Below are 26,476 nucleotides of genomic sequence, written 5' to 3'. Positions count from 1 at the left end.
GATCCAGCCCCCCCCAACCTTGCAGGGGGAGCTTCCGCTACAAGATCTTGCTCCAGCGATCCCCAAGAGGGCCACTCCATGCCGTGCCCCCCAGGATTCTGTCCTTCCTGGCAGGCAGGATGGCTCTTCTCAGGCTCCTTCCAGACACCCCTCACTCCTGCCCGAATCCTTCGGTCTCCTCGATGGCGTAAAGCAGCTTCTCCTTCAGCTGCTCGTAACTCTTGTAGGGAGGCAGATCCAGGCGGTTGAAGCTGAAAGAGGCAAGGGCTGGTTGGCAGGGGCAGCTCTGCTCCCTTTGGGGGGGGGTCTTGCAGGTCCTGCCATGCTGACTCACCACGTGTGGCTGCGGGGCAGCCAGGTCTCCTTGCCAACTTTGTCAATGCAGAACTTCTGGGGTCCGTTGCTGCCTGATGGAGAAGAGCCATTGAAGGAAATACACTGCACATCTGGGAACAGGATGCCTGACATTCCAAATGGGCCCTCCTTCCCCACTCTTCCATGGGGGGGGGCAGACTTACCAATGAGTTCTGTGAATCCTCCGACGGGCAGGCGGCATGTCCCTGTCACAAACTGGAGAAGCCGGATTCTCTTCTCGTTATCCATCTCCTTGACCACCTGCAACCACCAGATGGGCGAGGAGATGGTAGATCTCTTCACCACTTCTAGGGTCATTCCCCCCCCAGCTGTGGATTCTTCCAAAGGATCCAAGGGCTGAGGGGCTTCAGAGCCCTCCTGGTCTCTCTGGCTCCTCACCTGCCAGAACCACTGGATCTGCTTGCTGCTCTTGGTGTAATGCCTGTAGATGGTGTTCTTCTGCCAGTCGCTCATGTCAATTTCCTGCATGCCACACAGCATCAGCTGGGGAAGAAGCAGGAGACCCGGTCGGTGCCACCTGTCAAAGAGGCTTCCGGGAGGGAGCCTGAGGCAAGCTCTCTCGGCAGGCCAAAGGAAACTGCAACAACTCACTGACCGATGAAGCCGAGGCCATGAATGAAAGGTGCTTCCTTATGTGCATTTGCAGAGGAATAAAACAAGACCGCCTGCTGTGGCCTTCCTGGATGGTGCACCGGCCCTGCCAGTGCTGGGAGCAGGGCAGGAGCTGCCAGCCTGGTCGTGGGGGAGACTGGCCCTCGAAGGGAGGCTTGGAAGGCAACGCTCTCGTCCACCCAGAACGCCCTTCTCATTCGGAGTACTTTTAGCTCATCTGACTGACTGGCTATACAGCCGGTTTGGTGTTGCGTTTAAAGCACCAGGCTAGAAATGGGCAGACGCACGAAAGCCAGCCACTCCCTCTCAGCCCCAGGGAGAAGGCAATGACAAACCACTTCTGGAAAGCCTGCCAAGAAAACCTCAGGGACCTCTGCAAGGAGCTTCCAGGAGTCAAAAACTGACTCGGGGGCCCAAAACCCGAAACTGACCCTGAGCAAATATCAGAGCCTCCCTCAGCCGGATGAGGCTGTGAGGCTTCTGGCTCTCAGGGCTGGGACCGGCAGCTTCCTGAGAAAAGAGTGGCGGTCCCTGCTCCCACGTGGCAGGCAGCCTGCTCACCTCCAGTTCCTTCTCGTCAAAGTAGCGCAGCCACTCCAGAGGGGCCACTTCGTTGAAGCCGTCCAGGAAGGCCTTGGTCTGCTCCTCAACACCCCGTGTGAACCGCCAGTCAGTCAGCAGCCTGCAAGGGGAGAAGGCCGCTCAGCCAACCCCCAGATCCTGCCCTCCTCCCCCTTGGCAAAACCCGGTGGCCCAACTGCTCGGCCCTGCAGGGGTCCCAAGCACCCCCAGGGCCACCAGCAGGAAGGTCCAGAGGACTCAGCTCACATGATGTACTCTTCCTTGTTCTCCTCAGTGACCCGGAGCTCCTCCCCGCCCTCCTTCAGCTCGTGGGTGGTCACCTTGCCAAGGACTTCCATGTCCTGCATGAAGTAGAGCTCCAGGGCGCACTCTTCCAGGCTGTTCTCCCTGCAAGCGCCAGAGAGAAGCTGGAGTGGCCTCCTGGACGGGGACCGGGGCCTCAAAGCGCCTTCCACAAGGCCAAGTAGAACTCTGGCCAGCAACCCCTCCAAGACCACTCCCCATGTCGACTTCTAAACTGCCCCAACACCTTCTAAACCCCAAGAAACCACAGCGTAAGGGGCTTGGCAGCTAGAAACCCAGCCCCCTGCCCCCCTCCCTCCAGGATGGTTCTGCTCTCCCGCAGACACTGAGGGTGCCCCTGCGCAGGGCCCCAGACGGGCCTCGGGGGAACTGACTTGATCCAGAGGATGGAGTTGTAGAATTCGGGATCGATGGACTCCAGATCCTTGAGGGTGGGGCGCTTGTTCAGCATCCGCTTGTAGAAGGGCAGGGTGAAGCCCGTGTCAATGAACTTGCCATGGTAGAGTGCCTGCAAAGAGAGGGGCCCTCTCAAGGCGCCAGTCCTGTCCCCAAGACCCCGAAGGGCGGTCCAGCATCTCAGCAGCTGAACTGGGCTCTAAGCAACAGCTGTGCTGTCCACCTTCTGTGTCACGCCACAGAAGCCCAGCAGTGTCCCCAGAGCAGCCTGCCACAGGCCTGCCTGCCCAGAGCTGCCCACAGGGTGTAAGGGGGGGGGGGCAGAGCCAAAGCTTCCCACCACCGGGGCTGGTGAAGAGGGCACTGCCTCTTCCCTCTCTGCTAAGAAACGGTGAGGCTACGTTTGGAGAGGGAACACAAAGGCCACTGCCTGTGTCCCTTTGCATCTGCAGTTAGGCCAGCCTCAGTTATGCCTGATTTGTACACTAAAAGAAACAAGGCAGTCTTAAGCAGAGACGGAATACTGATTTTTTTTTAAGAAAAGGAAATGTTTTCATGCCTACAAAATGCACTGTCTTATTTTCCCGATATTTTTTTCTTTCCCTCCTTTTCAAAGCACCCAGGTCTTGTAGCCCCTGCTCCTTCCCTCCCTTGCTGGCAGCCAGACCCCATAACCTGACACCTCCCCCCCAGGCCTGCCTTTTCCCCAAGAGGAAAGGAAGGGGGCCCCCCAAAGGAAGCCCCACGAGCGAGCAGGCGGTGCTGGAAAGGGCCTGGAAATGCCCAGTTGGCCCAGGGGCGAAGCAGCACACGCCACCCTCCCTGACTAATAAAGGCCATTCAAAGGCATCAGTTGAGCTTACAAAATCATCTGTCTTTTATCAGATTTGTGCCAGCAGATTCTACCTCACTTGGCCACTCTAGGCTAAGGTGGCTCTCCCCCTCCAAGGTTACCAAGTCGGGGAGCCCTTTTGCTCCAAATGAAGTACCCCCCCTTACAAACAAGTTGCCTCTGGAGGGGGCGCTCCGGGCCAGCCAGGCTGCTGCCCATCCCCACCAGCCCACCTCTGCCCAAAGCACTGAAGGTGGGCGGACACCTGGGCTTTAAACCTAGCCAGCTGGGCAGAACTTTGGGGGGGACGTAGCTTCGGTCCCCCTGGGGTTAGAAGGGAGGGACTGGCTCACCATGGCGATGAAGCGGCCAATGAAACGGAAGTAGGTGAGGTGGTCAGGGTTGATGGAGGAGGCAGGGTTGATCTGCAGGCAGTAGTTGTTCTTGGCAGCATACTCGAAGAGGCAGTACATGGGGTTCAGCACCTCGTGGGACAGGAGGAAGAACCACTCGCTGGGGAGAGAGGAGTGGCCGGTGAAGCTCCTTGCCCCCCCCCTCAGCAGGCCCCCCCAGCCTCTCTCCCGAGCCCTGGCTGCCTTGCGCGGTGTAGAGCCCGGCATCCCGTCCGTGGTTCTACCCTGTGGTAGAACAGCACCAGGTCACCTACCATAGGGTAAAACCACTGGCGGGCCACCGAGAGACACGTCAGGTGCCCCTGGCAGGGCCGGGCGCGGAGGGGGCCTCGCAGCAGTGGCGAGAACTCCTAGCGGCCCTCGGCAGGCAGGAGTCCGTGGCTGCCCTGCTCCTTTCTGCCTGCTTCTTCCGCACCTTCCAGGAGGACTGGATAAAGTTTTTCGGGGGGGGGGTTGAACATCATGCCCTGCCGACACTCACCGGGCAATGCCTCCATAGTCCAGTCCTTCTTCCCCACGCATGATGATGTACAGCCGGCGCCGCAGGTCGTAGGGCTTCATGTTCATGATCTGGAAAGAGAAGCCGCAATGAGGGTCAGACGGGGGGGGGCAGACAGGGGTTCCCCCGCAAAGGCTCAGCCTCACCTGCTGGAAAGAATCCTCAAAGAGCGTCTGCCGCGAGACGCTGATCTTGACGTGGCTGGGGAGGGCATTGGACTGTGGGGGAGAAAGGGCCGTGAGGGTCCTACTGGCTGTGCTGCCAGCCCCCCTCCCCCAGCCGTCCCTTGGCACTGCCCATCCTCCTCCCCAAGGACTCACATGGCAAAGGAAGCGGAACTGGTGAAACTTCCAGCGGAAGCTCCGGTCGTAAGCGCCCGGGGAGCCCCCCTGCTTGCTCCTAGGAGGGGAGACAGAATTGAAGGTTCCCACAGCACTTGGGGCGCCCAGAGGCCCAGCTGTCCATACAGGGCGCCAGCTCCAAGGAGCCCCCCCTCGCTTCGCAAGGCCACCGGAGCCACAGAGTTCGCAAGGCAGGGAGGGACATGTTGTTGTTAGTTGCGAAGTCGTGTCCGACCCATCGCGACCCCATGGACAACGTTCCTCCAGGCCTTCCTGTCCTCTCCCATCTTCTGGAGTCCATTGAAGCTCACGCCTACTGCTTCAGTGACTCCATCTAGCCACCTCCTTCTCTGTCGTCCCCTTCTTCTCTTGCCCTCAATCTTTCCCAGCATCAGGCTCTTCTCCAAGGAGTCCTTCCTTCTCATTAGGTGGCCAAAGTACTTGAGTTTCAACTTCAGGATCTGGCCTTCTAAAGAGCAGTCAGGGTTAGGGTTAGGGTTAGGGAGGGACATACCCAGACTCAAATCCAGGGCGGGGGTCTTTGAAGGTGGTGGTGCGGGTGTTGTGATCCACAAAGTATCGTACCCGCTCGCTCGTGTACTTCATCTCCCAGCCGGGGGGCAGTGCCGGCTCCTGGATCATCCTGGCCATGGGAGGGAAGAGTGCCCAGCTAGTGATTTGGCCGCATCCCCTCCCTCCCTCCCTCCCTCCCTCCCTCCCTCCCTCCCTGCTGGGCCCATCCTGTCCTGTCTCGAGGCCCCTCCAGGAGCAGGCAGGACACGGGGGGGGGGAGCACCCAAGCCTGGCCCTCCAGCCAGCAGACTAAGAGGGGTGCTAGGACTCCATCTGGCAAGCCACAGAAGGCAGTTCAGGCGTGCTGGTGTGCTACCCACCCCTGAGTGCGAGGGTCTTCCCATTGTGTGGTGCGGGTGTTGTGGTTCACATAGTACACTCGCCCGTTGTCCTGCCGCTTCTCTGTAAGGGAAATAGAGATGGGGAGACACTTCTGGACAAGAGTGCAGAGCCCCAAGAAGACCTCTGAAAAGATCTGGCACAGCTACCCCCAACAGCCTAACCAGGAGGGAAGCCGGGAGCACGCCCCACCCCGAAGCCGGGGTTGTCTGCTGACACTGAAGGGCTCTGGTTCAGGCCCTTCCCTTCTTTGGGCCCCCAGGACCCCCTTGCCTAAACCCGCTTAAGATGGGCCCCGGAGGACTGCCTTCTCTAACCCATGTGATGGACAAATGCCCCACCTGAGAAGGGTAGTATAGGCCCAGGGATGGGCGCTTAATTGCTCAGTCTCGGCCCCAGAGAAAGGCCAGGGGGCCGGCTGGTTAAGGTCAAGCGGAGAGCAGGGGCACCTGGAAGGCACCAGGGGCCCACGCTAGTCCCATCGGGCTCAGGTTGCGTGCTGCTGGGCCCTCTGCACATAGTCTGTGCCTCTTGGGACCGTCTTGGCCACCAGAGCCTCGGGGCCCAAGGAGCACGACTGGGAGTCCTGCTGAAGGGCCTCGTGGCAGACCCCCTCTCCTCCCTGCTTCTTTCCTCCAGGTCTGAAGGTCCTGCCATTCTGTTCTGCCCCCAGCCCCGCACCCCTCTCCCCTGCCCAGCTGAGAATGCTCACAGCACCCCAGAAAAACCATTTGGCTCTTCTGCCCTAAGAACGGGGGACTCCGACCCTTGAAAAGGCAGGGAGAAAAGCTGTTTGGAGCATTTTTGATAACCCAGCTGTATTTTGCACGACTTCAGGCAGCGTACAGAATGCTGCTGCTTCCCATCTTCCCCACAACCCTGCGAGATGGGCTGGGCTGAAAGAGAACGGCTGCCCAAGGGAGGCCTCGCACTGAGAGCTTCCTGGACTGGTGCAGCTCCAAGCCATCTCTCACTAGGCTTCACTACCACAGGACTGTGGAGATCACTCCTGAGCAGGTGGGCTCCTGGTTCCCTGGCTTGTGCTGCACTGCAAGGGCCACAAAGCTGCCATGAGGCTGTTTCATCACTCCCCCCCCAAGATTCCTGTCACGGACTTTGGGGCTCCCTCGGTCTCCCCTACCTGCACAGCTCTCAGGGATCTCCCAGGCAAGCTGGGCTCATCAGCAACAAAGTTTCCACCTCCCCACTTTGCCCCACATGTGAAAAGAAAAAGGGGTGAATGCAGGAACTCCAACAGAGGCCCCTCAGTGCAGGGGACAAGAAAGTAGGCAGATTTACAAAGGCAGGATTTGAATTCAGAGCCCAGAGCAGGCTGCACTGGAGTTTGAAGTACTTACCCCAGCCAGAAGGAAGTGGACCCAAGGGGTCATTGTCAGCGGCCGTGCCGGAGGACTGGAAAAAGCAAAGCCAGTAGTGCCAGGCTGGTCAGGCTTGGAGGCAGCAGCCGGTGGCTCCTCTTCCACCCCTGGCGCTGCCCACTTTGCCCAGGGGCTCAAGGGGAGCCGAGCGGCATCTGGCGTGTCCTGCTCAGGGCAAGAGTGGGAGCGCCTCTGGCCCCGTGCTGGCTGAGGCGATGAGCCCCACCACAGCCCCACAGCCAGCCTCCTCCAGCCACACGCAACAGGGAAAAAATATCGCAGGCCTTTCCAATGAAATCATTCCCAGCAGCCCGCCACGCCCAGAGCTTCCTGGCTCAGCCTGCCGCCCACCACCGCCTCCTCCCCCTCGCACGGAGCCGTGAAACCAGCGCCTGGGCGCGAGGCAGGCTCGGCCTGAGAGGGCACATTCATGCCACCCAGACAGGCGTCTCCCCAGCACCCCCCTCCGCCCAGGCCGGTACAAAGCACCTTTATGCAACTCTGGGCCAAGGGGGTGGGCCGGGAGGTGCGGCACAGCTGTCAGCAGCAGCCGCCACAGCCGGTTGTTTAGATAGCCCCCTCCCCAGCTCTCAGCAGGGTCTCCAGAGAGAGCAGCCAGCCAGAGTAGTCAGAGCTAGGAGGCTGAAAAAGCAGTTATTGTGCCCTAAAGGTGCGTGGGGCTAATTCCCACCCAATAAAGAGGGGGGGGGAGTTGAATCCTAGCCTACACTGTGAAGTTGCACATAGCAGCTTGTGAGGGACTTTGCTTCCCAAACGCCTAGCCACTCCAGCCCCAGGACTGTGCTGCCAATGAAGGGCACTGGAGGTGCTTCTTCAGAGCGACCTGCCACCAGCGTCCTTGGCCCTGTCACGCTAGGGAATGGAGCCCTTCCTCTCTTTCCAACCCTTCCCTCCCTCCCTCCCTCCCTCCCTTCTCCTTCCTTTCCTTCCCCTTCCCTTCCCTTCCCTTTCTCCCTCCACACCTAGCTACCTGCCATGCCCTGCACGGCTGCCCCTGCTTCCGCCTGAGCCAACTGCCAGGGGCTGCCAAGCACTTGTGTCTTCAGAGCTGGGCAGCCGAGAGTCCTAAAGAGGCTCCAGATAACCTGTGAAGTGAGGCTGAATCTGGTGCTATTGAGCAACGCAGTTCAGGGCAACTCATTAAGCCAAAAGGGCTTTTGGCTCCTGCTCTGCCTGCCTTCGTCTGACCGCCGTCTGGATTAAAGATGGCCGCTTCCCATATATGGACCCCATTCTCCAGGTCTCTTGGAAGATTCAGTGAAGCCAGAAAGATCCTGGGATCCTCCAACTTCGAGAATGCTCGAGAAGACCCTCAAGGGGGGTCTGCCTGAACTGCAGGACCCAACCCCCCTTCCTTCAGACCTGGTGTCAGTTTCCAGCCGCGTCTTTTGCCTCTGAGAGAAGGACGTGCTGCAGCGGTATCCCCGGGGGGGATGGCGGCCCCTACCTGGTAGAGGAACCTCTGGCTGAACTGCTGCATGGCGCCTTGGAGCTGGTTGCGCTGGCTCTGCCACTGCTCGTAGGTGCGCACGTACTCAGCTGTGGGGCGCTGCCAAGTGGTGGTACGTGTGTTGTGGTCCACAAAGTAGTACCTGCCACGGGGGTCCACACGTTTCTCCCAGCTACACAGAAAAGGGAGGCGGCCTTGTCAGGGTCCCCCATGTCTGTGGGCGTTCGGCACCTCCAGGCTGCTGGCCAGGGTCAAGGGGTGTTTGGAGTGGGAGGGGGGCACCGCCCTCGATCTCCTTGCCTGAAGCCGGAATCTGCTCCCTTGGGTGCCACAGGCACATCCCACAGGCCAAGCCCTGCAACTTGCAGTACCTACCCTGGTGGAAGGGGGCGCTCCCAGGTGGTGCTCTTGGTGTTGTGGTCCACATAGTAGACCCTCCCGTTAGGCAGCTCCCGCTGCTCCCACCTGAAGGAAAGGAGGAGAAAATGAGGGGAACTGGGAGGGCCGTTCCCAGAGTCTCCCCCCCCCCGCCCCCGGACTTCCCTCTGTGGGTTTGGGAATCTCTTGGAAAACGAAGCTGGGCCTTGTGGGGACTCATAGCAAGTGCCTGAATGCAATCTCTGCCTTCTCAAATAGGATCCCCCTCCCAATTTTGTCTGGCCAGGGAGAACTGCAGCCCTTGACAGGCATCTCCCTGGTCAAGGACCTCATGCGCTCAAAGTCCTGAGGACTAGACTCTTAAATACAGCAAAGACAGCTGCTGCTGTTCCCCCCCCCCCTACAGAACCTGCAAGCAAGCTGCGGGCCAAGCACAGCAACCTGGGCTGCTCGTCTCTCGGGCGGCTGCAGCAGATGCGCCTTGCTGGGAGCAGGACAGCCAGGCTGAGCAAGAGGCCCGGCCTCGCGCCTGTACTGTGCTTGTGGCAAGCAGCATAATGCACCTTTGTGTGCAGCAGAGACAGGCGACTGGTGAGCGGGCGCACGCCCTGGGTTAATGGGGACGGCTGGCTGTCCCCGGACCAGACGCACTGTTGATAGGAACCAGATGCTGGGCTGGAGGACAGGAAGTGGGGGCAGCCAGCAAGTCCACTGGGGAGGGGCCTCCTGAATGGGGTCCCCAGGAAACCGTCTCCTCTGCAAAGCCCAGCTCCAGCACTTTGAAGCCCTTACCCAGGCCAACTGGGCTGGGCAAAGCGGGGCTCTGGGCTGCTGGAGAAGAACGGAGGGCAAGCACAAGTCGGGGTGTGAAGCCACCAGGGACTCCCCTCCCCACCTTCTGGGGGAAAGGTGATTCAGGGATTGCACACGGGAGTCTTGCCCAGGGCCCCCGGACCACAGGGACTCTCTGCTCACCGCAGCCGATCCCCGGACAAGGCAGGGGATGAAAGAGCTTCTGAGAGGCTGGGATTTTTCCAGCAGCCGCTAAGCCAAACAGAACAGGGCTCACACAACTACACAAGGACGCACTGAGTACCTGGCAGTGACACACCCACCCAGAAGACACAGTACTAGGAGCGCTTCCATTGGAAAATGCGGGAGGCTGGGCTCCGGGGGGGGGGTGTCAGCAGGCGAAAGAGCCTTCTGTGGAGGGAGGCCAGAGCTGTGTGCCAGACTGCCGGCCTCTCCTTCCAGGCCTGCCCCAAAGCCCCCCCCCCTCCTCCCATCTGCTGAACAAACCCAAAGACACTCCCTCCCTTCTGGCTCTCAAGGTGGAGGGCTCCTTGCCCCTTACCCAGATGGCAGAGTCTCCAGCACCTGGACTGCCCCCTGGGAGGACTGGCTGCCTGAGCCTGGCTCCTCTGCCTCTGCGGGGGGGTGAGCCGCACTGGGCTGGGGGGATCCCTCTGGGGGCCCAGCCCCCTCTTCCTCAGCCTCGGCTGCAGAGCTCTCGGACTCTCCATTCACTGCAAAGACAGAACCCCCTACCTTGGCTCAATAGTGTCCACGGCTTCCCCACAGTGGCACAGAGGCCCCAGGCACCTCTGGGGGCTGCTGAACCACAATTCCCAACAGCTCCGGCCAGAGTGCAGCATCTGGAGCCTCACCACCACCACAATGCAACTGTTAACTTAGGGGCTGCTGGACAGGCATCTCCCCTCTGCCCAGGCCAACCTGTCCTGCTCTGGCTGCCCTCCAGGCCTCTGCCCAGCTGCTGAGGTTGGGTCTTCAGGATTGGGCTGTGATCCAGGGTGGCCACATTCTGCCTTGGGGCTTCCGCTGCCGACCTGGGTGCTCTGGGGAGGAAAGAAAGAGGAGATCACCACTTACAGCCCCCTCTCCAGGCCTGTTCACAAAGAGGGTCTGGGGTTGCCACTGCACCATTTGTTCAGTTCCTGTGACTCCTGGGCAAGAGGGGAGCTGGGCAGAATGCCCAGGAGGCCTCCATGCCCCCTCTGGGGTCTGACGGGGCTCCTTTTGGGAGCGCCAAAGATTAGCAGCCCCAGGAGATGCTTGGCACAGATGGCCACCAATTCTCCTACTGGGTGCCAGCATCTCTACCGGGCCTTGGATGGGCCTAGCTGGTTGGCATGAAGAGGGTGGGCCCTGGTGCCTGGCCTGGGATGCACCGTGTGAGCCACACAGGGGCTGGGCAGGCTTGGCTCAGAGCTGGAAAGCTGGCCTCCTCTGTCCCTGCTCAGCACCCTCACGCTGCAGGACCCCAAGGGCTACTCAACCACCCAGGGCAGAACAAGGGAGGCCTCTCAAGCAAACTGTAATTCCCAGAATCCTCAGCTAGGCAGGCTCCAGAAAAATGGGCTGTCCCCTTTCCTGAGCCACTAAAGAGCCATGTTATAAGATTGATGACAAAGATCAATTAATACAATATAATCAACTCACTGACTCACCCGATGGGGGTGGCATGATCCCACACATCTAAAATGCCCTGGAACTAACACCAGGTTGGGCATAGGCGAAGGGGAGAGAAAACAGCAGAAACAAGCCCAGGGGCAGCGGGTGCAAGGCTGTCCCTGGCATGCGGTACGAGGCAGGCAGGCAGGCAGGCAGGGACGCACCCCCCCACACAGAGGCTCCCAGAAACCCAGTGGCTGCTTCCAAAGGACGACTAGCAGTGGCTGAGAGGGCTGAATGTACCTTCCTATGGGCTCCTAACTTGGGCTCCTAAAAGCCAATTATCTTTTAATAGCTTGTGGAAGTGAACCAAGGCAGTCACATGGCAAAGCTTATGGAGCTTAAAATAGGACCAGGGAAATGACAAGGGTGTTGCTGGGGAAAGGCTGGGGTGGGCACCGGGCCCACAGAGCCAAGAGGCGGAGGGGGGGCAACCACAGCCCAGGAGAGCAAGCCAGGGCCTCAGCTCCCCCATCCAAGAGCCTGCATGAGGCACAGAGCCACAATACCAGAGGCCCAGCATGGGCAGAGCAGCAGAGGAGACTTGGGGGGGGGGGGCAAAGGAGCCCAGTCAGCCAGAGCAGCGGGGGCTGGGCGACACATCTGCAACTCCCATCCCTGACACCGGTTCCTCACTCAGGAAAGGTGCAGTCAATGGGGCAGTCAGCCCCCCCAAGCACACACACAAAGGAGTGCCCTGAGATGGAGCCCATGAAGCCCCTGAGGGAGCATTTGCTGCAGCCAACTGACCCACAGGGCGTCTGGCCAGGGGCTCTGCAAGGGCCCCGAAGGACCACCTCAGCTAGAAGGAGGGAAGGGAAGGGCAGAACGCCTTGGGGGGAGCAGTAGGGCTGGCTCTCCTCCCCCTGCAGCCCAAGGAGCCTTTGGGCAACTTCTCCACCCTTGTGGGGCGCTCCCACCCAGAGCCTTACCTGGACCAACCGCCGAGGCAGTTTGTGCTGGAGGCCTGGGGCCTGTTCTCTGGAGAAGCAGCTGGGCCCCCAGGCTCCCTCCCGGCTCCCTGGGGCCCTGAAATTGCAAGAAATGGGGAATGCACAGCCAAGCCTGGCAAGCATCCTGCCCCGTCTCCCCCCCAGGACTGAGGGCTTACAATAGAAGACAGGCCTGGAGAAAAGGTTCAGGGTTCTCTGGGGTGCCCAGAGGCGTCTCCCTTTGTGCCTCGGGCGGCTCCCTGGGTCGGTGCTTTCCGGCAGACCTCAGAGCCCATTCCCAGAAAGCACCAGTTGCACTAGCAGCCCCTGAAAGGTGCCACCCTCGGCTTAGTTGCCGCAGAGCAGGAGCCTCTGCCCAGAGGCTGCTCCTCGTCCCTCGAGGGCTCAGCTGGTGAGGCACAGGGCTCCTGTAGGCTCCCCAGGGAACAGCCTCCCTACTGCAAAGGCGGACAGGGACAGGAAGGGCCACCCGTCCTGGGCAGCTCCTCCTCGCTCACCTTCGCCTGCTGCCACAGGGCCATTAGGCAGGCTGCCCGCCTCAATGCCAGGCCCATCCAGGAAGACCGTCAGCTCACCACCCGAGAGGAGGCCGCCTTTGTTCTCTGCCTGCAGGTTCAAGGTCATCGGCTTGTTCTCCACTGTGAGGGTGAAAGCCATCGCCCATCAGCGCCCACAATGCCTGAGCCTGCTTCACCCCAGGGCTCTGCTCTCCTCCTCACGGGCAGCCTGAGCAGAGCTGCCAGCTCTTGACCCCCTGCAGGATCCATTGCCCAGTCCCTGTTCCCACCTGCTCTTCGAGGCCCAACTCCAACTGCACAGAACTGATGCCAGCCTGGCGTGAAATACCCCAAAGATGGCAGCCTTGCTCAGGACACCCTGCAGAGACACCCCCCCACCACCACCACCACTAGAGAGCTCAGCAGGCGCCCCGGAGACCTCTCTTTTCATGCTGGGGGAGAATATGGGACATACAGACCTTCAAGTTCTGCTCTGCCCCATCGCAACAGTCCACTTCCCCACTGCTGCTACCCAGATCCTCTTTGGCCCCCAGAAAGATGAGAGGCCCCCCTCCAAGCGGAGGACTCAGCACATCCCCTCATAAGAAAAGCCCCACTTGTGGGTCCCATCAAGGCCAGACCCCCTTCAGTTGCCCAATGGGGATCCCCAGAGAGGGGCACAAAGGCACACTGAGCCTTGAATTGGCTTCCAAGCAGCAGAGCTTCCCTTGGCTGGGACTCCCACTGGGGGGGGCAGGAAGAGGGAGTCTCGGGCAGTAGTCACGGCAGGGGGAGAGCAGGGTCCCCGATGCACCTCCGAAGGCTGAATGAGGAGTCTGGGGGAGGGAGAGGAACAGATTCCAGAAAAGAGAAATGGAACTGGACTTGGGAAAAATGCCCCTTACAGAAAGGAGATTTGGTATAGAGAGAAAGGAAAAGAGTCTTAATTTTGGGCTGGGTGGAGAAGTGTTTGAAAAGGGTACCTAAAAGCACACCAGAATTGCAACTAATCACCAATTAGCACATTAAAATTGCCAAAAAGGGGGGGGGGAAGAATTTTAGAACCATAATTTGAGTTACATAATATGGCATTCTCTCTTTTTTAAATAGCGCTCAGAGCTCTTCTGGAAAACTGTTTTCAGTGTTGATTCCATATTTTAAGATCTGGAAATCCAGAGGCGCTCCGTGGAAAAAGCTGGAAGTAACAGGTTGCACCGAGTTTGAGAAGCAGCAGCCCCCTTCTAAGTCTTGAAAGGCTGCTGAACAGCTCTGTGTGTGCAGGGGCCCCAATACCCAGTTTTCCATGGGGTACAGTCCTGGTGGAGGGGCTGCCCTCCCTGGCCCAGGAGAGCCCCCACGCCAAGCAGCAGCATGCACGGCTGTTGTCTGCAGAGATAAGCCAGCCTTTGCTCAGGAGCCTCCTTCCTTGCATCATGCCACCATTGGCACCGGTTGGAGCTACAAAAACTAGGGGGGGCACACTGGAAGGGGGCAGGGAGGGCTCTGTTTCGGCTCTTCAGTAATTCACCCAGAGCTGACTGGTTTTCTGTTAACACCCCCCTTCCTGCACACACACACACTCTCCTCCAGGTACAACCACGATCAGGAAATCAACTACCCCCCTCCAGCTTTGGCACAAAGCCTCCTCCCAGCCCAGCTGCAAGACAGCACTGGGGCTGGGCTCATCAGGCCGGGCAGGAAAGGGAGACCCCTCCCGCTAAGGTTGGAGAGCAAAGAGGCCCTGAAAGAGGTGCTGGAGGGGCCTGGATGTGTTCATACCACCTCCTCTGCTCAAGCTGCAAAGGGCTGCCTGTCTCCCCCATTCCCCCCCCCCGACAGGCCATTGAGGAGCAGAAGGGGCCAACAAGCAGCCTCAAACTCAAGGAGGAGGGGCAATTGGCAGGGCGCAGGAAGACCAGGACTCAACTGGACCCCACGAAGCGGTTGAAGGCAGCTCCTGGGGACTCTGTTGCCTCAGTGTTTGGCTGGAATGGGTCATTGCTTAAAGAAGGATGGCCAAGAAGGAGAGCCACCAGTGGTCAGTCTACCCACATCTGCTCTTCCCATCAAGTGGCACCTCTTGGGCAGAGCATGGCAAGAGGGAGCCGAGCCAAGGGCCAGGCACTCTTTCAGAAAGGCCAGTTGGCCTCCCCCTCCTCACTCTCCCTCACTGGTGCCTTCCAAAGACTTTGGGATGTGAAGTCCATCGGCTGACCCATTCCTGGGGAAAGCTGGGCAGAAATGGCAGCTCTTCCCTTGGGAAATGCAGGTGATGGGAGCAGCCAGGCCTCCTCATCGCCCCGAATTTCTCCTACTCTGGGTTACAGCAGCTAGAGAAGTGTCCACCGCAGAGCCCTGTGGCCCAGCTGGTGTTCAAAGCCTTTTCTTGCAGTTGAGGCCAGGCAAATTCCATTCTGTATGCAGCAGAACCGTCTCCATTTGCTTCCCCAAACTGCCTTTTGCCTTATGAAAGGAGCATTGTATCCAGAGGACGGCGGCTCCGGTGAGCAAGCAGATGGGAAAAGGGGAGGCTCACCCCAGTATTGCCCTCTGGCCCCAGCCACTAAGTGCGCTTCAGGGCCCAGGCAGCCCCAAAGGCCCCAGTTCTTCCAAGGGCAGCTATGGCTCCCAGAACCTCACACGAGGGCCCTGACTCAATCTGATGCTCCTGCGCCAAGGTAGCAGGACCAACACTGCCAGACCAGAAGATTGGAGCTCCCACTCCTGGCTCTCCCCGTTTTCTTTCAGCCCAGCCCCCCTCAGGAGGCGAGAGCTTCCTCTGCATGGGACCCGGGGGGGGGGGGAGGAGCTGGGCTGAACAGACTGAGTGCTGTGCTGCCCCTGAATGGAGACCTTTATGCAGCACAGCTGCCGAGGGCTACCTCAAGTAGCTGCCAAGGGGGGCAGCAGATGGCCAGCAGCCAGAGGAGGGATGATCTCCATCCTGGAAGCTGCTGCTGCCGCCATCGCCCCACTGTGGGCCTAGGAGGCCGCCCAGCTGCTCACAAGGTGGCCTTGTTCCTTTCCTGTTTCTGCTGCCAGGAGGCCCAGTGAGGCCAGGAAGGGCTCAGTGGAGCAGAGATACCTTTCCCCTTGCTCTGCTTCGGCATGCTGGAGAGGTTGACGGACGCCACTCCAAGCAGCTCATTGCGCAGGGTGTGACAGCTCCAGAGCTTCAGATCCAGGTGGCTTTGAGAAGTGACATTCCTGGGAGAGAGAAGGATGGGCTATTGAGCCCCTAGAACCAGGCTGACAGGCAAACAATTAAAAATGGGGGGAAACCTAAGCAGGACCCAAGAGCAGCAGACAGAAGCACCCAGCATTCTGGTCTCTCTTCGATTCATGCTCTTAAGAGCAGACCAACCTGGAGGCAGAGGAACCAGCAACCCAGTCTTCCTGCAGGTCTGCCTGGCACAGCCCCCAGCCCTGGGTCAGCAAGAGGCTGCTTCTATGGTAGGCAGCCCAGCTGATGCAGGAATGTATGGCTGAGGGAACAATACTGTCCCCCCCCCAAATGCTCAGGGCCCCAGTCCTTACAGCACCAGGCTCTCATTCCAGAGCAGTTCGGAGCTCCCGGTCTGCTTCCCTGTTTTCTTGGCCTCATTGGCGAGTCCATCTACTACTACCTCCACAAAGGAGGTGATCCGAGACTGGCGGCCCTGGGCCTTGGGCTTTGCTGAAACAACTGTGGAAGGAAGAAGGGACAGATGTGACCGCCTGCACTCATCCCAACTTCTGCCCCCCTCCTCCCCTCCCCCTCCCCCAATTATCCAGGCCACTCTGCACACAGAAGCATTTGTCCTTTGAGGGCCTGGGGCAAAAATGCACACCAACTTTTGTTTCAATTAATTGGAAGCATTTAGACAAAGCTTCCTAGATGCAAAGCAGCCATTGTCTCGATGGGCCAAACTGAGGGAGCACCCTCTAGGCACCCCACATCTGGAGCCAAATCTCCCTGGAAACCTCCCAGGTGGCAAAGTTGGGAGCAATGAGGGAGGGAGGGCATCAGGGCAGCGCCAGTGGCTGACCAGACTGTGGGAGAAGCTGCTGGGCTTTGGGAGCCCCCTAGTGGCACGCAGGGGGCATAGCAAGCAGCTGGCCAGCCTGAAGGGGCCACCCAAGCAGGCACTTCCATGGGCAAGGGGTGTGCCGAGGCCCTCCCCCCATCTATGCTGCATCTGTACCAGGATGAGTTATTGGTTCCAAAGGACAGAGTTAGGGGCAAGCAGGGAGTGGTCAAGTTTTTCAGGGTCACTAAACAGGAAGAATAAACACTACGCAGACAGCTTTCTAGATAGTGTGTGTGAGCTTTAAAGAAAGGGGTGCATGTAAGGGAGGAGACAGACACTTTGCACATACCCCAGTAAGGCCTAGGCTGAGCAACCCGAGCTGCATTGAATGGTTCGAGGAAACGTCACCCTGCACACGGAAGCCATGACAGGGCTGGTTTCCTGCCGGTTCAGAAACTGCATCTGCTCTTATGAAAGCTGCCAGGAGACGATTCTTGGGATCACAGGCAGAGCTCCAGTCCCCACCCCCCCCAGAGGGCACCGTGGGCTCCTCCACCAGAAAAAAGTGCAGCATTTCACTCTTCCCTTACGGCAGAGGAGGAGGGAGGCTGCCCTGCTGACACTGTAGCAGAGAAAATCTGTTGCTGGCTGTGAACTTTGGCCGGACGGGAGGCGAGCACTTCCTCCCCTGGCAGGAGGGGGCCCAGCCAAATACAGGGCGGGGGGCAGTTAGAAGGGCAGCCTTAAGGTAAAGCGGGACCCACCTTTCACAGTCAGCGGAGATTTCTCCCCAGCAAGCCCCTCGGAGGCCATCTGGTCATCAGGACCTGCAAGAGGTGGGCGACAGCGGGGCGCCTCAGCTCCAGGCTGGGCAGTCCGCAGAGCATCCCCAGCGCGACGGGCTCTCGTCCCAGCCCCGCAAAGAGACCTGGTGCCGAGGCCCCTGGGCCGCCCGAGAGCGCGGCGAGCACCGCGGGATGAGCCCGGAGCCCTAGCTCCGCCGCAACTCGGGGAAAGGGGCAGCCTCGGCGAGCCCCAGAGGGGGCGGCGAGGTCCCGTCACGGCGCGGCTAGCCAGAGGAAGCCGGGGAGGCGCAAAAGAGGCGGCTACGGCCGCCCCGCCTGGCTCGGCGGGCCCGGGCGGCTCGGGCGCACCGGGGTTCGGAGGGCGGCGCCGCGCCGTGGGAGGCCCGAGGCGCCCCTCCCGCCAGGGCAGCGGGGAACGCAGCCCCGAGCGGGCCGAGGAGAAGGGGCTCGAGCTGCCCTCAACCCACCTGCGGAGCGACGCGGCGACTGCGACCTCCGGGGCCCCGCCGGCTCTGACTGGGGATTCCCGGCTCGGCTGCGGAGCGCTTCCGCCTCTGGAGCCGTCACGTGACGGCGGGTCACCCGGGCACGGCCGGACCAGCGAGCGGAGCGTGGGGAGCAGAGCGGTCGCATGAGTCGGGGGGGGCACCGGACATGCGGCACTTCCCCCGGCGTCAGTGCCGCTCTAGCGCGTCTCTACTCTGTGGCCGGGCACAGCATGGCGACCGTAGAGCATCTAGTGGCCGACGCCAGCGCGTTCCTGCGGGCGGCGCCGCTCCAGGTACCGAGAACGGGCCGGCGGGGGGGGGCGGAGGGGGCCGGGCTAACTCGCTGTCCCCGCAGGAGATCGGCAGGCGCGTCTACACGACCCGGGAGGTGCTGGCGGAGATCCGGGACCGGGCGGCGCGGCGGCGGCTGGCGGGGCTGCCCTTCCAGCTGCTCCTCCGGCAGCCCTTCCCCGAGCACGTGCGTCTAGGTGAGTGCTCCCCCGCCGCGACCGTCGACCCCCCCCGCCGCCTCCTCCTCTCGCAGCCCTCAGGAAAGCCTCTTGTGCCCGCAGTGACCGAGTTCTCCCAGCAGACGGGCGACTTCCGCAGTCTCTCCGCCGCCGACATCCAGATCCTTGCCCTGACGCTGCAGCTGGAGGCCGAACACGGCGGCGGCCGCCCCCTGCGGACGGAGCCGCGGCCCCAGGTACACCCCCCCACGCGCCGAGGGCGATGCCGTGCGAGGAAGGGGGATCGGTGGGGAAGGGGATGCTGAGCTGGACTGGGCGCTGCTGCTGCCGCCCGCTCAAGACTCTCCCTGCCCTGAACGTTGCAGGTACAACTCAACTCAACAAACCGCCACCCCGAAGCACCAGTTGATGTTCCTGGCTTCCATGTTTGCACTAAGGTAATTGTGGGAGTTAGCCACTCCGGGCCTCAGTCTGTCTCCATGACGGCATTGTGGCAGGAGAGCGCCTTTCCTTCTAGTGATGCTGTGGGAAGCCCTGGTGCTAAGCCCTGACGGGAGCCTCCGCAGAAACTCTGCCCTCCCACTAACCCTCCCCAAAGGCAAGAGGCTGGAGGATGCGGAGAAAGGGCTGTTTCTTTGCCAGTTACTGGGGACAGCAGCTGCCTTGACTGACAGGTGCTGCACAGGACCGGCATCGATTGAGATTCATTTTGTTTTGCACTTTCAACCACAAGACAAAATGCCCAGGAAATGAGACAATCCCTTTGGTAGTGGAAACAGATCCAGAAGATCCTGTAGCACTTGCAGAGACTGAGTTTTCTTCTTTCCTGTTCTGGAGGAATCCTCTGCCTAACATAGAGGAGGACCTGGAAGGCCTGTTGGTGAGAGATCCACTGTCTCCCTTCTCACGCAGCTGGGGCGGCTGCATGACTGGCACACACAGGATTCCTTGACTCAGTGGGCTGGGCAGGTACCGTGTGCATAGATGCTGCCTAATTGTTCTGTCCTTCACAGGAAGCAGACCCTCTTCTGTTAGAGGCGGAGGACCCTGAGGGCCAGGAGAGTAGTGAGGAGGACAGCAGCAAAGAAGATAGCTGGATCACGCCAAGGAACATTGAGCAGATCCAGCAGAGCACTTGCTGGGGGAGTGAGCCTGCCAAGGTGCAGGTTGGCTGCGTCACCACTGACTTTGCTATGCAGGCAAGCAGGTGCTCTGTGAAACCCGCCAGTCCCCTGTTCATCCCTGTTGGGCCTCGCCGTGCTCTGACTCCTCCTGACTTGCCTTTTCCCTGTCTCCTCCAGAACGTTCTGCTGCAGATGGGGCTACATGTGCTGGCATTCAACGGCCTGCTGATTCGGCAGGCCCGCAGCTACATCCTGCGTTGCCATGGTTGCTTCAGGTACGTGGGTTACAGGTGCACAAGCTGGCTACCAGCTGGGAAGCCATGGGGCATTCATGGGGTTGATGTGCTGCTCTCTAGGACAACATCAAAAATGACCCGGCTTTTCTGCCCCCACTGTGGGAACAAGACACTGAAGAAAGTGGCCGTGACAGTGAAAGACGATGGCAGCTTCCACCTGCATTTTTCCCAGAACCCCAAAGTTCTGAACCCACGTGGCCTCCGGGTGAGTGCCCCATCCTGGTGGTCTGCTTCTGCCTCCCCTTTCCCTTCTAGTGGGGGCTGCTTCTGCTCTACTGCCCCCCATGAGAAGTGCTGGGCTGGGAGCAGCCGAGCTACCTTAGGCAACCACTCCCTGCTTGCTAGCCCCAGGCCAGAGAACCAGTTGGGCAGAACAAGGCTGCTCAGGGCCCTTGCAGCCCAAGGAAGGCCACTGCCTCCAGGGGGGTAAGGGCCTGCCGGGCTTGTCTCCACAGCACTCTCTGCCGGCTCCTCAAGGAGGCAAGCATGCCAGTAATCCCCACCTGACGGAGGACCAGCGCTTCCCCCAGCAGCGGCTCTCCCGCAAGGCCAGGCAGAAGACCAATGCCTTTGACCCTGATTACGTGGCTGGAGTTTCTCCTTTTGCTGAACACGACATTCACAGCCGGGCAGCCAATCTGCAGATCCGGGATGCAACACTGGGTGCAGGCAGAAGGCGCCTGAACCCAAACATGAGTCGCAAAAAGTTTCTGAAAAACAAATGAGGGAGCGAGGCCAGACTCAGCCCTCTGGCCATAGGTGAAAGGGCTGTTGTGAGGCAATCCAGAAAGGGCTGCAGGGAAAGTGGCTTTTGGACAAAGTTGACTTGGATTCTTGAGAAGCAGAGCAACAGTATTTGAAATAAACCCTGGGTTTTCTTCAGTTATGGCTGTTTTTTAGATGTGGAGAAAATAAATTTGGCTTCTTTCAAGTGATGCTTGGTGTAGCTGATGGAAACTTCCCTACAGAGACCCTTCTCTGGTTTCTCCTGTGGTTAGACAGCCGAGGCAGCAGAGAGGTCCATCATTCGCCTTCCTTTTTTTCATCAACAACCCAGAATGGATTTGGATAGCTGGAGATGGGCCAGTTTTGTGTTACTTTTCTTCCGAGATGCTCAAGGTACGCTCCGAGATGCTTCAGTGTAGCTGTTCAAGACTAAAGTGCACTTCATCTATCAAATGTGCATCTTGGCTTTCCTAACATTAGCAGATGCTAGAAACCTCCCTTGTGGTTCTGGCTTTAAAGGTACATATGATGAAACAATCCTTCTGGGAGACTCAGCAAATTTGTTTGTCCTATATTGTTTGATTTTGTCCCTTGAGAGATCACTTGCAGACTGAAGAAAGGAATTAAGCTTTCTTCTTCCAGCAGAGTTTCCTGTGAAAAAGAATCTTTTGCAAACTTGCTGTATTTCAGCAGCTACAGGTAGTTAAATGCACAGAATCTGGAAAAGGCAGTGTGCTTTTCAGAACATGCTAATGCCCAGTTGCCTGGGTTGGTGTGCTGGCCTTTGAACTCCGCAACCGCTTCAGCCTAAACAACAAAGCTCTTCCCGTTGCTTTTCTTCTGACTGGGGTCTTGTGTGAGCTCAGGCCACAGAGCCCCACCAGAGTTGGGTGCAAAACTAGTAAGGCTTCGCAGGGGCCACTCCAGCTTCCTGGGCATCTGGAAAGGACACACCCTCACCAGACAAGTCCGGCAGGATTTTCTGCCTGGCTCTCTTCTCCTCCTCTTGATCTTTGTCCTGCAATGAGGAAGGAAAGTGGCCTTGAGGGAAATAGGCCAGAAACGTTTGGAAGGCAAATGCCTCCCTGGTTCTCTGGACTGTGAGGACAGGACGGAAAGCCTGGTCAGACTGGCAAGAGTCTCTTACAGCCCCTCTCAATAAAGTGTAGTTCTAGTCTTCCTGTGGAGTTGGCTTTCTCGCCTGGCCTACCTAGTGGGACTGAGCAGTGGCTTTTGTAGTACAATTTGGGCTTGAATATTTGAACTGGATGATTACCAATTCAGCTGATGTGGGTGGTTATGTTATGATTTTCACCTCTGAAGGAGAAACTGCGGATGTGTAACAGTAGTCCTTGACTTCTGGCTGTAATTGAGCCTGGAAGTTATGGTCATAAGTTGTGACTGTCGTAAAGCGGGTCATCACATGACAGGACCCTTTTGTACGACCTGTTTTATGGTGATTAAGCAAATGCAGTTGTTAAGCAAACCTATTTATTACGGACCCTTTTTTTTTTTTTTGCTGGAAACCAGAAGTATTTCTGGCAGAAAAGTAAATTGTGACTGCAGGGCCATAAATGCGGGCCAGCTGCTGAATGCTAAAAGTGCCTTTGTGTAGTTTTTTTGTGTGTGTTTGTGTGAGAGAGAGAGAGAGAGAGAGAGGGAGGGAGGGAGAGAGAGAGAGAGAGAGATCAAAACTTTGAACCTGGGCCATTGGTCTCTTGCAGGTATAACCCTGAAAGCTTGGAAGAAGAAACTTTTGGTCCAGGTGACTGACTCAGATTGGACCCTTTGGAGGGGGGGGTGTTTCTATTTTCACTTAGAACTAAGCTTGGCTGGGCTGTTGTAGGCTTTGGTGTGCAGGTTGCTCTGGCCTGTGTTCGATTCCAAGTTGCAGGTCCAAAAGCCGCTGGCGTCCCCTTTGCCTCTCAGCTGACAGGAAGGGCTTTTGCTGCACACTGAGATGCCTGTGGCACTCTTTCCCTTCCCACCTATATGGAAATCTGGCAGCAGAAATCTGTTGTCACTGAAGCTGCTCCTACGTCCTGCGTAACCTGGTGGGATGTTTCAGTGAGTTGAGGGCAGTGGGGGCCAATGGGTGAGGCACCCAGAGGAGGGCCATCTTTTAGCTGGCAGGAAGCCACCTGTTTATGGTGAACAAAGGCCATCTGGGGCCCGGGTTCTCCTGTTGTGGATACCAGCATGGTTGCCACCAGGGCCTGTGATCCAGAGGTCCCGGGGGAGCCGGTGCCTCCTTGTTTTAGTACGCCCGGAGCGGTTCCTTCCAGGTTCTTCTATTCCAGCTGCCCCCCTTTGAAGGAGACAGATGGGACCCCAGCCATCGAGGCCGAGTGGCAGCCGCATTCGAGCTGCCGGTCCGGGGGTTAATCAGCCACTTCTGTCCTTGGGGACAAGCGTCCTAAGCACGGGAGAGCGGCACCCTTAGCGGGGAAAGGGCGGCCGAAGAGCAGAGGGTCTGCTAACGCACCTTTTCCGGAGACCTCCCAGACGCCGCCCGCACCCACTGACTCGCCGCGGCCGGCCTGAGAGCGGAGAGCCGAGGCTGGGGAAGGGGCCGCCCAGCTTCCGACGGCAGGCGGAGCGAGGCGCGGGCGGGGGGGAGCGCCGCCCCTAAAGGCCGGCGGCCGAGGCGAGGTTTGCAGGGTCAGTTTCGGAGCGAGCGCCCGCTGGACTCCGACGCACTGCTGCTCTCCGCCGCCGGCCACTGCTAAAGGCGCCTCCGCGCTCGGTCGCTCGCTCGTTCTCTAGTCCTGCCGCCGCGGTGCCCTCGATCCCGGTCCATGGCTGGTAAGTCTTCCTCGCGGTAGGCCCCGCCGCTCCTCCGGAGCTCCGCCGCTCAGGCAGCGCCGGGGCGGGGCGGGCGGCCGGTGGGCTGCGGCTCTGCCCGGGGCGCTGCTCCTCTGGCTGCTGGCTGCTGGGGGAGGGAGGGGTACGAGCGAGCGAGCCGGCGCCTTCCTCCTCCTCCTCTCCCGGCAGCGAGACGGGCGCTGATCGTGCTGGCCCACCAGGAACCGGCCTCCTTCAACCACGCCATGCAGCGGGCGGCCGTGGAGGCGCTGAAGGGCGCCGGCTGGAGCGTCGCCGTCTCCGACCTCTACGCGGAGCGCTTCGACCCGGTCCTGTCGCGCGCGGACTTCGCCGGTACTGACCCCCCGTCCCGCCTCCCCGCCCTGCCTGGCGCGCTCGCCGCCGCCGCCGCCTAACTTGCCGCTCGCTCCGCCGCAGGCGACCCCGACGACCCGCGCAACCTCAACTACGCGAAGGAGGCCGGGCTGGCCTGGAAGGAAGGCCGCCTTCGAGGCGACATTCTGAGCGAGGTGGAGAAGCTGGCAGCCGCCGACCTCGTCCTCTTCCAGGTGGGCTTCCCGCGCCGCGCCGGGCGCCCGCCAAGCCCCGATCCCTTCTCCGCGCGGCCGGCGCATCTGGCGGCCGATCCTCCGGCGCCGTCGGGGCTTAGCCGGGGCGCCGCAGAAGCCCCTGGGCCGAGCGCTTCGCTCCCGCGCCCGCCGAGCCGCCTTCGTTGGGCCTGGGAGCGGGTCAGAACCCGCCAGCCCGGGTGCCGGATCGGGGGCTCCGCGCCGCCCGGCCCTGCTTGCCTGACGCCGCCCGGCCCTGCTTGCCTTCCAGTTTCCTCTCCATTGGTTTGGCCTCCCAGCCATTCTGAAAGGCTGGTTCGATCGGGTCCTCGTCCAGGGCTTTGCCTACTCCTACGGCGCTATGTACGACCAGGGGCCCTTCCAGGTAGGCGGCTGCGGGCGGGGGGAGGGAAGCGCCGCCTCGGGCTGCTTGAAGGGAGCTGGCCCACCTTGGCTGGGCAGGGGTACCAGGAAGGAGCTGCACTCCCAGCCCTAGACGGAAAGGAGGGGGGCGGCAGGCGGGCATCTGCCACGCAAACCCAACTGGCATACTGGCATCTTGCTGCTGCCGTTTTCTGGCCACTCCAAAAGGCCCACCGTGCTGGCCCTGAGCCTCACTGGGCCTGTCACTAGGGGCTGTCGGGAACATGGCAGACCAGACCAGTCCGGCAGCTGTGGTGGCAACAGGACCCTGCCGGTCCCTCTCCCTCCAGGGGAAGCTGGGCTGGCTGCCGGGGCCTGACTGTGCTTTGCTGGCCTACAGAAAAAGAAGGCCGTGCTGTCCTTCACCACTGGCGGGATGGGTTCCATGTACACCCCAGCAGGCATCAATGGAGACATTAACATCCTGCTCTGGCCAATACAGGTGAGGAAAGAAGACAAGAGAGCCAATCTTAGGAACAGCTCACTTCCTGAGGACGGAGATAGCCTCTTGTTGAAATACAGGCCTCAGGGGTGTCTCTTGGGTTTCCAAAGGGAAGAAAAGTTTGTGTGCATAAGGCGGAATGTAGTCCAAAGTCTCAGGAGGGAGGGGCTCTTTCCTGGTATGCAGGAAAAGGGCAAAGGTGGACACACACACACACACAGCATTTCACATACTAGTTATGCAGGCAGTTGATTTAGTCTGTGGCAACATTTCTGTCTATAGTCAAACAACAATAAAGGAACTACTCTGAAGTAACTGCTCTTGGTTCTGTGGACCTGGCAAGATGTTCAGGGTATGGGTGGTTCCTCCAAGACAAAATGCTAAGATGGTGCACTTGCCTGACTCCCTGCAAGCTTTATGGCACTTATGGTTCTCACCCATGCAGAGTGGCACCCTTCATTTCTGCGGCTTCCAAGTCTTGGCTCCCCAGATTGCTTTCAGTATTGGCCAGCACACTCCGGAGAATGTCCGCTCCCAAATTCTGGAGGATTGGAAGAAAAGACTGAGAGCCATCTGGGAAGAGGAGCCTCTCAGCTTTGCCCCAAACAGCCTTTTTGAGTTGAATTTTGCTAAAGGCTTTGTGCTAAAGAAAGATGTCCAGGAAGAGCAGGAAAAGGAGAAATGCGGGCTGACTGTTGGCCAGCACCTGGGGAAGCCATTCCCACCAGACAACCAGATCAAGGCCCAGGAGAAGTATTTGCCCCATTGAGAAGCGGTGTAGGATTGCAATGGCTGTGAGCCCACCTCACCCCTCCCTCTCTTAGAAATTAGCAGGTGCAGGGAAAGGGGCCTCTCAACTGGGCCTTCCTGAGTGACTGCTCAGCCAAGGCAGTGTTGGATCATTCAGGTAGGTTTTCCACCCAGCTCTATTCTCTTGGTGGTGTAATTGTGGGGTTCGATTGCCTTCAAAGGTTGCCTGCCGATGGGATTAGAGAAGTCTGCTAGCACTGCTTCAGCATTCACGTTGCCTAAAACCTGGGAATCTTTTCTCTTTGCATGTTTAGGATGCCGTCAATGTCAATGCCTGCTTTTTAAGCTCCAAGTCTAGCTACTGAGGCTAATCTGTCACATGCTAGGTATGAAGTGATAATTGTCCATCCTTTTCTGTCTGTAAATGTTCTTAATGAAATAAAAGCCCTGAATATGTACATTGCCAATGTTCTGTGATTAATTTGCTAGACTGTGTAGAAGGATGTTATGCATTCCACAATAACTAAGCAGCTTACCTCTAGGCAAATCAAGGTAATTTGATTCTCTTTTATACACTCTTCAATGAGGTCTGTAGTTGTAGGTTGCTTTAGAAATGGCCATTGGCCTTGCAGAAGAGACATGCACAACCAAAAAAGCAGAGAAAAGCAGTCCCTTTAGTTGTGTGAGACACAGATTGATTGACTGAAGTTTCAGAATGCAGAATTAATAGAGGACATTAATGCAGAGGTGAGACTAGCTCTTTGTATGGCTTCGATCACAACTAAAACCTCAGTGCCCAAACTGCATCTTGGGGCATTCCCATTTCTATTTAAACACATTATGGGTTATCAGGAACATTTTTCAGTCTGCACTCCATAAAGCAGAACAAAAAGTTCCACCTGTTTCCACCTGCCATGTTGAAAGGCAATCACAGGCCATGTTCAGAAGATCATCAAGCCTAAAGACTTTATTCCCACATAAAGGTCTCCCTCCCCCACCCCACTTTGCCAAGATCTGCACTTCTCCCAATGCTGTTCCCAGAGTAAGCATCCCCAGACAACCCCAAAGCTTTTTGAGGAATGGAATAGGAATAATAGGATAGGATAGGACAGAACAATAGAATCACAGAGTTGGATCTTGTAGGTCATCCAG

General features: G+C 58.9%; 3 protein-coding genes across 3 annotated transcripts; 2 read left to right on the top strand and 1 right to left on the bottom strand.

The window, feature by feature from the left end:
• Nucleotides 1–94: 94 nt before the first annotated feature.
• WWP2 (WW domain containing E3 ubiquitin protein ligase 2) lies at nucleotides 95–17,864 on the bottom strand. Its single transcript, XM_029283236.1, has 22 exons — nucleotides 17,699–17,864; nucleotides 17,190–17,252; nucleotides 15,953–16,100; nucleotides 15,501–15,622; nucleotides 12,416–12,556; nucleotides 11,898–11,994; nucleotides 8,491–8,580; nucleotides 8,113–8,287; nucleotides 6,624–6,678; nucleotides 5,247–5,328; nucleotides 4,868–4,996; nucleotides 4,333–4,411; nucleotides 4,159–4,230; nucleotides 3,995–4,083; nucleotides 3,454–3,613; nucleotides 2,247–2,380; nucleotides 1,816–1,956; nucleotides 1,549–1,669; nucleotides 754–858; nucleotides 519–615; nucleotides 335–407; nucleotides 95–251 (listed from the first exon to the last, which is right to left on the bottom strand). The coding sequence occupies exons 1-22, from the start codon at nucleotides 17,862–17,864 to the stop codon at nucleotides 152–154; spliced, it is 2,439 nt and encodes an 812-aa protein (XP_029139069.1). The 3' UTR covers nucleotides 95–151.
• An 85-nt stretch (nucleotides 17,865–17,949) lies between these two features.
• Nucleotides 17,950–20,491, top strand: NOB1 (NIN1 (RPN12) binding protein 1 homolog). Its single transcript, XM_029283246.1, has 10 exons — nucleotides 17,950–18,012; nucleotides 18,075–18,207; nucleotides 18,292–18,425; nucleotides 18,555–18,626; nucleotides 18,923–19,069; nucleotides 19,132–19,158; nucleotides 19,203–19,388; nucleotides 19,491–19,588; nucleotides 19,670–19,814; nucleotides 20,065–20,491. The coding sequence occupies exons 1-10, from the start codon at nucleotides 17,950–17,952 to the stop codon at nucleotides 20,332–20,334; spliced, it is 1,275 nt and encodes a 424-aa protein (XP_029139079.1). The 3' UTR covers nucleotides 20,335–20,491.
• Nucleotides 20,492–23,133: 2,642 nt separating this feature from the next.
• NQO1 (NAD(P)H quinone dehydrogenase 1) lies at nucleotides 23,134–25,776 on the top strand. Its single transcript, XM_015811478.1, has 6 exons — nucleotides 23,134–23,144; nucleotides 23,334–23,494; nucleotides 23,579–23,709; nucleotides 23,981–24,094; nucleotides 24,473–24,574; nucleotides 25,020–25,776. Exons 1-6 carry the CDS (start codon nucleotides 23,134–23,136, stop codon nucleotides 25,341–25,343), a joined length of 843 nt encoding a protein of 280 aa, XP_015666964.1. The 3' UTR covers nucleotides 25,344–25,776.
• Nucleotides 25,777–26,476: the final 700 nt, after the last annotated feature.

Source organism: Protobothrops mucrosquamatus, unplaced genomic scaffold, assembly GCF_001527695.2.
Source record: "Protobothrops mucrosquamatus isolate PMUCROS unplaced genomic scaffold, P.Mucros_1.0 scaffold41, whole genome shotgun sequence".
NCBI classification, from domain to species: Eukaryota; Metazoa; Chordata; class Lepidosauria; order Squamata; family Viperidae; genus Protobothrops; species Protobothrops mucrosquamatus.
Note: the sequence above shows the minus strand (reverse complement) of the source record. Positions and strands in the feature narration are given on the sequence as shown.

Bases quoted from the DNA above. Each gene is read 5' to 3' on its own strand.
- WWP2 (XM_029283236.1), bottom strand. From the start codon at position 17,864: ATGCGACCGCTCTGCTCCCCACGCTCCGCTCGCTGGTCCGGCCGTGCC. The intron at 1,957-2,246 runs GTCAGTTCCCCC...TGGCGCTTGCAG, and splicing joins AACTCCATCCTCTGGATCAA to GGAGAACAGCCTGGAAGAGT. The intron at 859-1,548 runs GTGAGCAGGCTG...CTTCTTCCCCAG, and splicing joins TTGACGAGAAGGAACTGGAG to CTGATGCTGTGTGGCATGCA.
- NOB1 (XM_029283246.1), top strand. From the start codon at position 17,950: ATGGCGACCGTAGAGCATCTAGTGGCCGACGCCAGCGCGTTCCTGCGG. The intron at 18,426-18,554 runs GTACACCCCCCC...TGAACGTTGCAG, and splicing joins GGACGGAGCCGCGGCCCCAG to GTACAACTCAACTCAACAAA. The intron at 19,815-20,064 runs GTGAGTGCCCCA...TTGTCTCCACAG, and splicing joins TGAACCCACGTGGCCTCCGG to CACTCTCTGCCGGCTCCTCA.
- NQO1 (XM_015811478.1), top strand. The intron at 23,710-23,980 runs GTGGGCTTCCCG...CTTGCCTTCCAG, and splicing joins CCGACCTCGTCCTCTTCCAG to TTTCCTCTCCATTGGTTTGG. The intron at 24,095-24,472 runs GTAGGCGGCTGC...GCTGGCCTACAG, and splicing joins ACGACCAGGGGCCCTTCCAG to AAAAAGAAGGCCGTGCTGTC.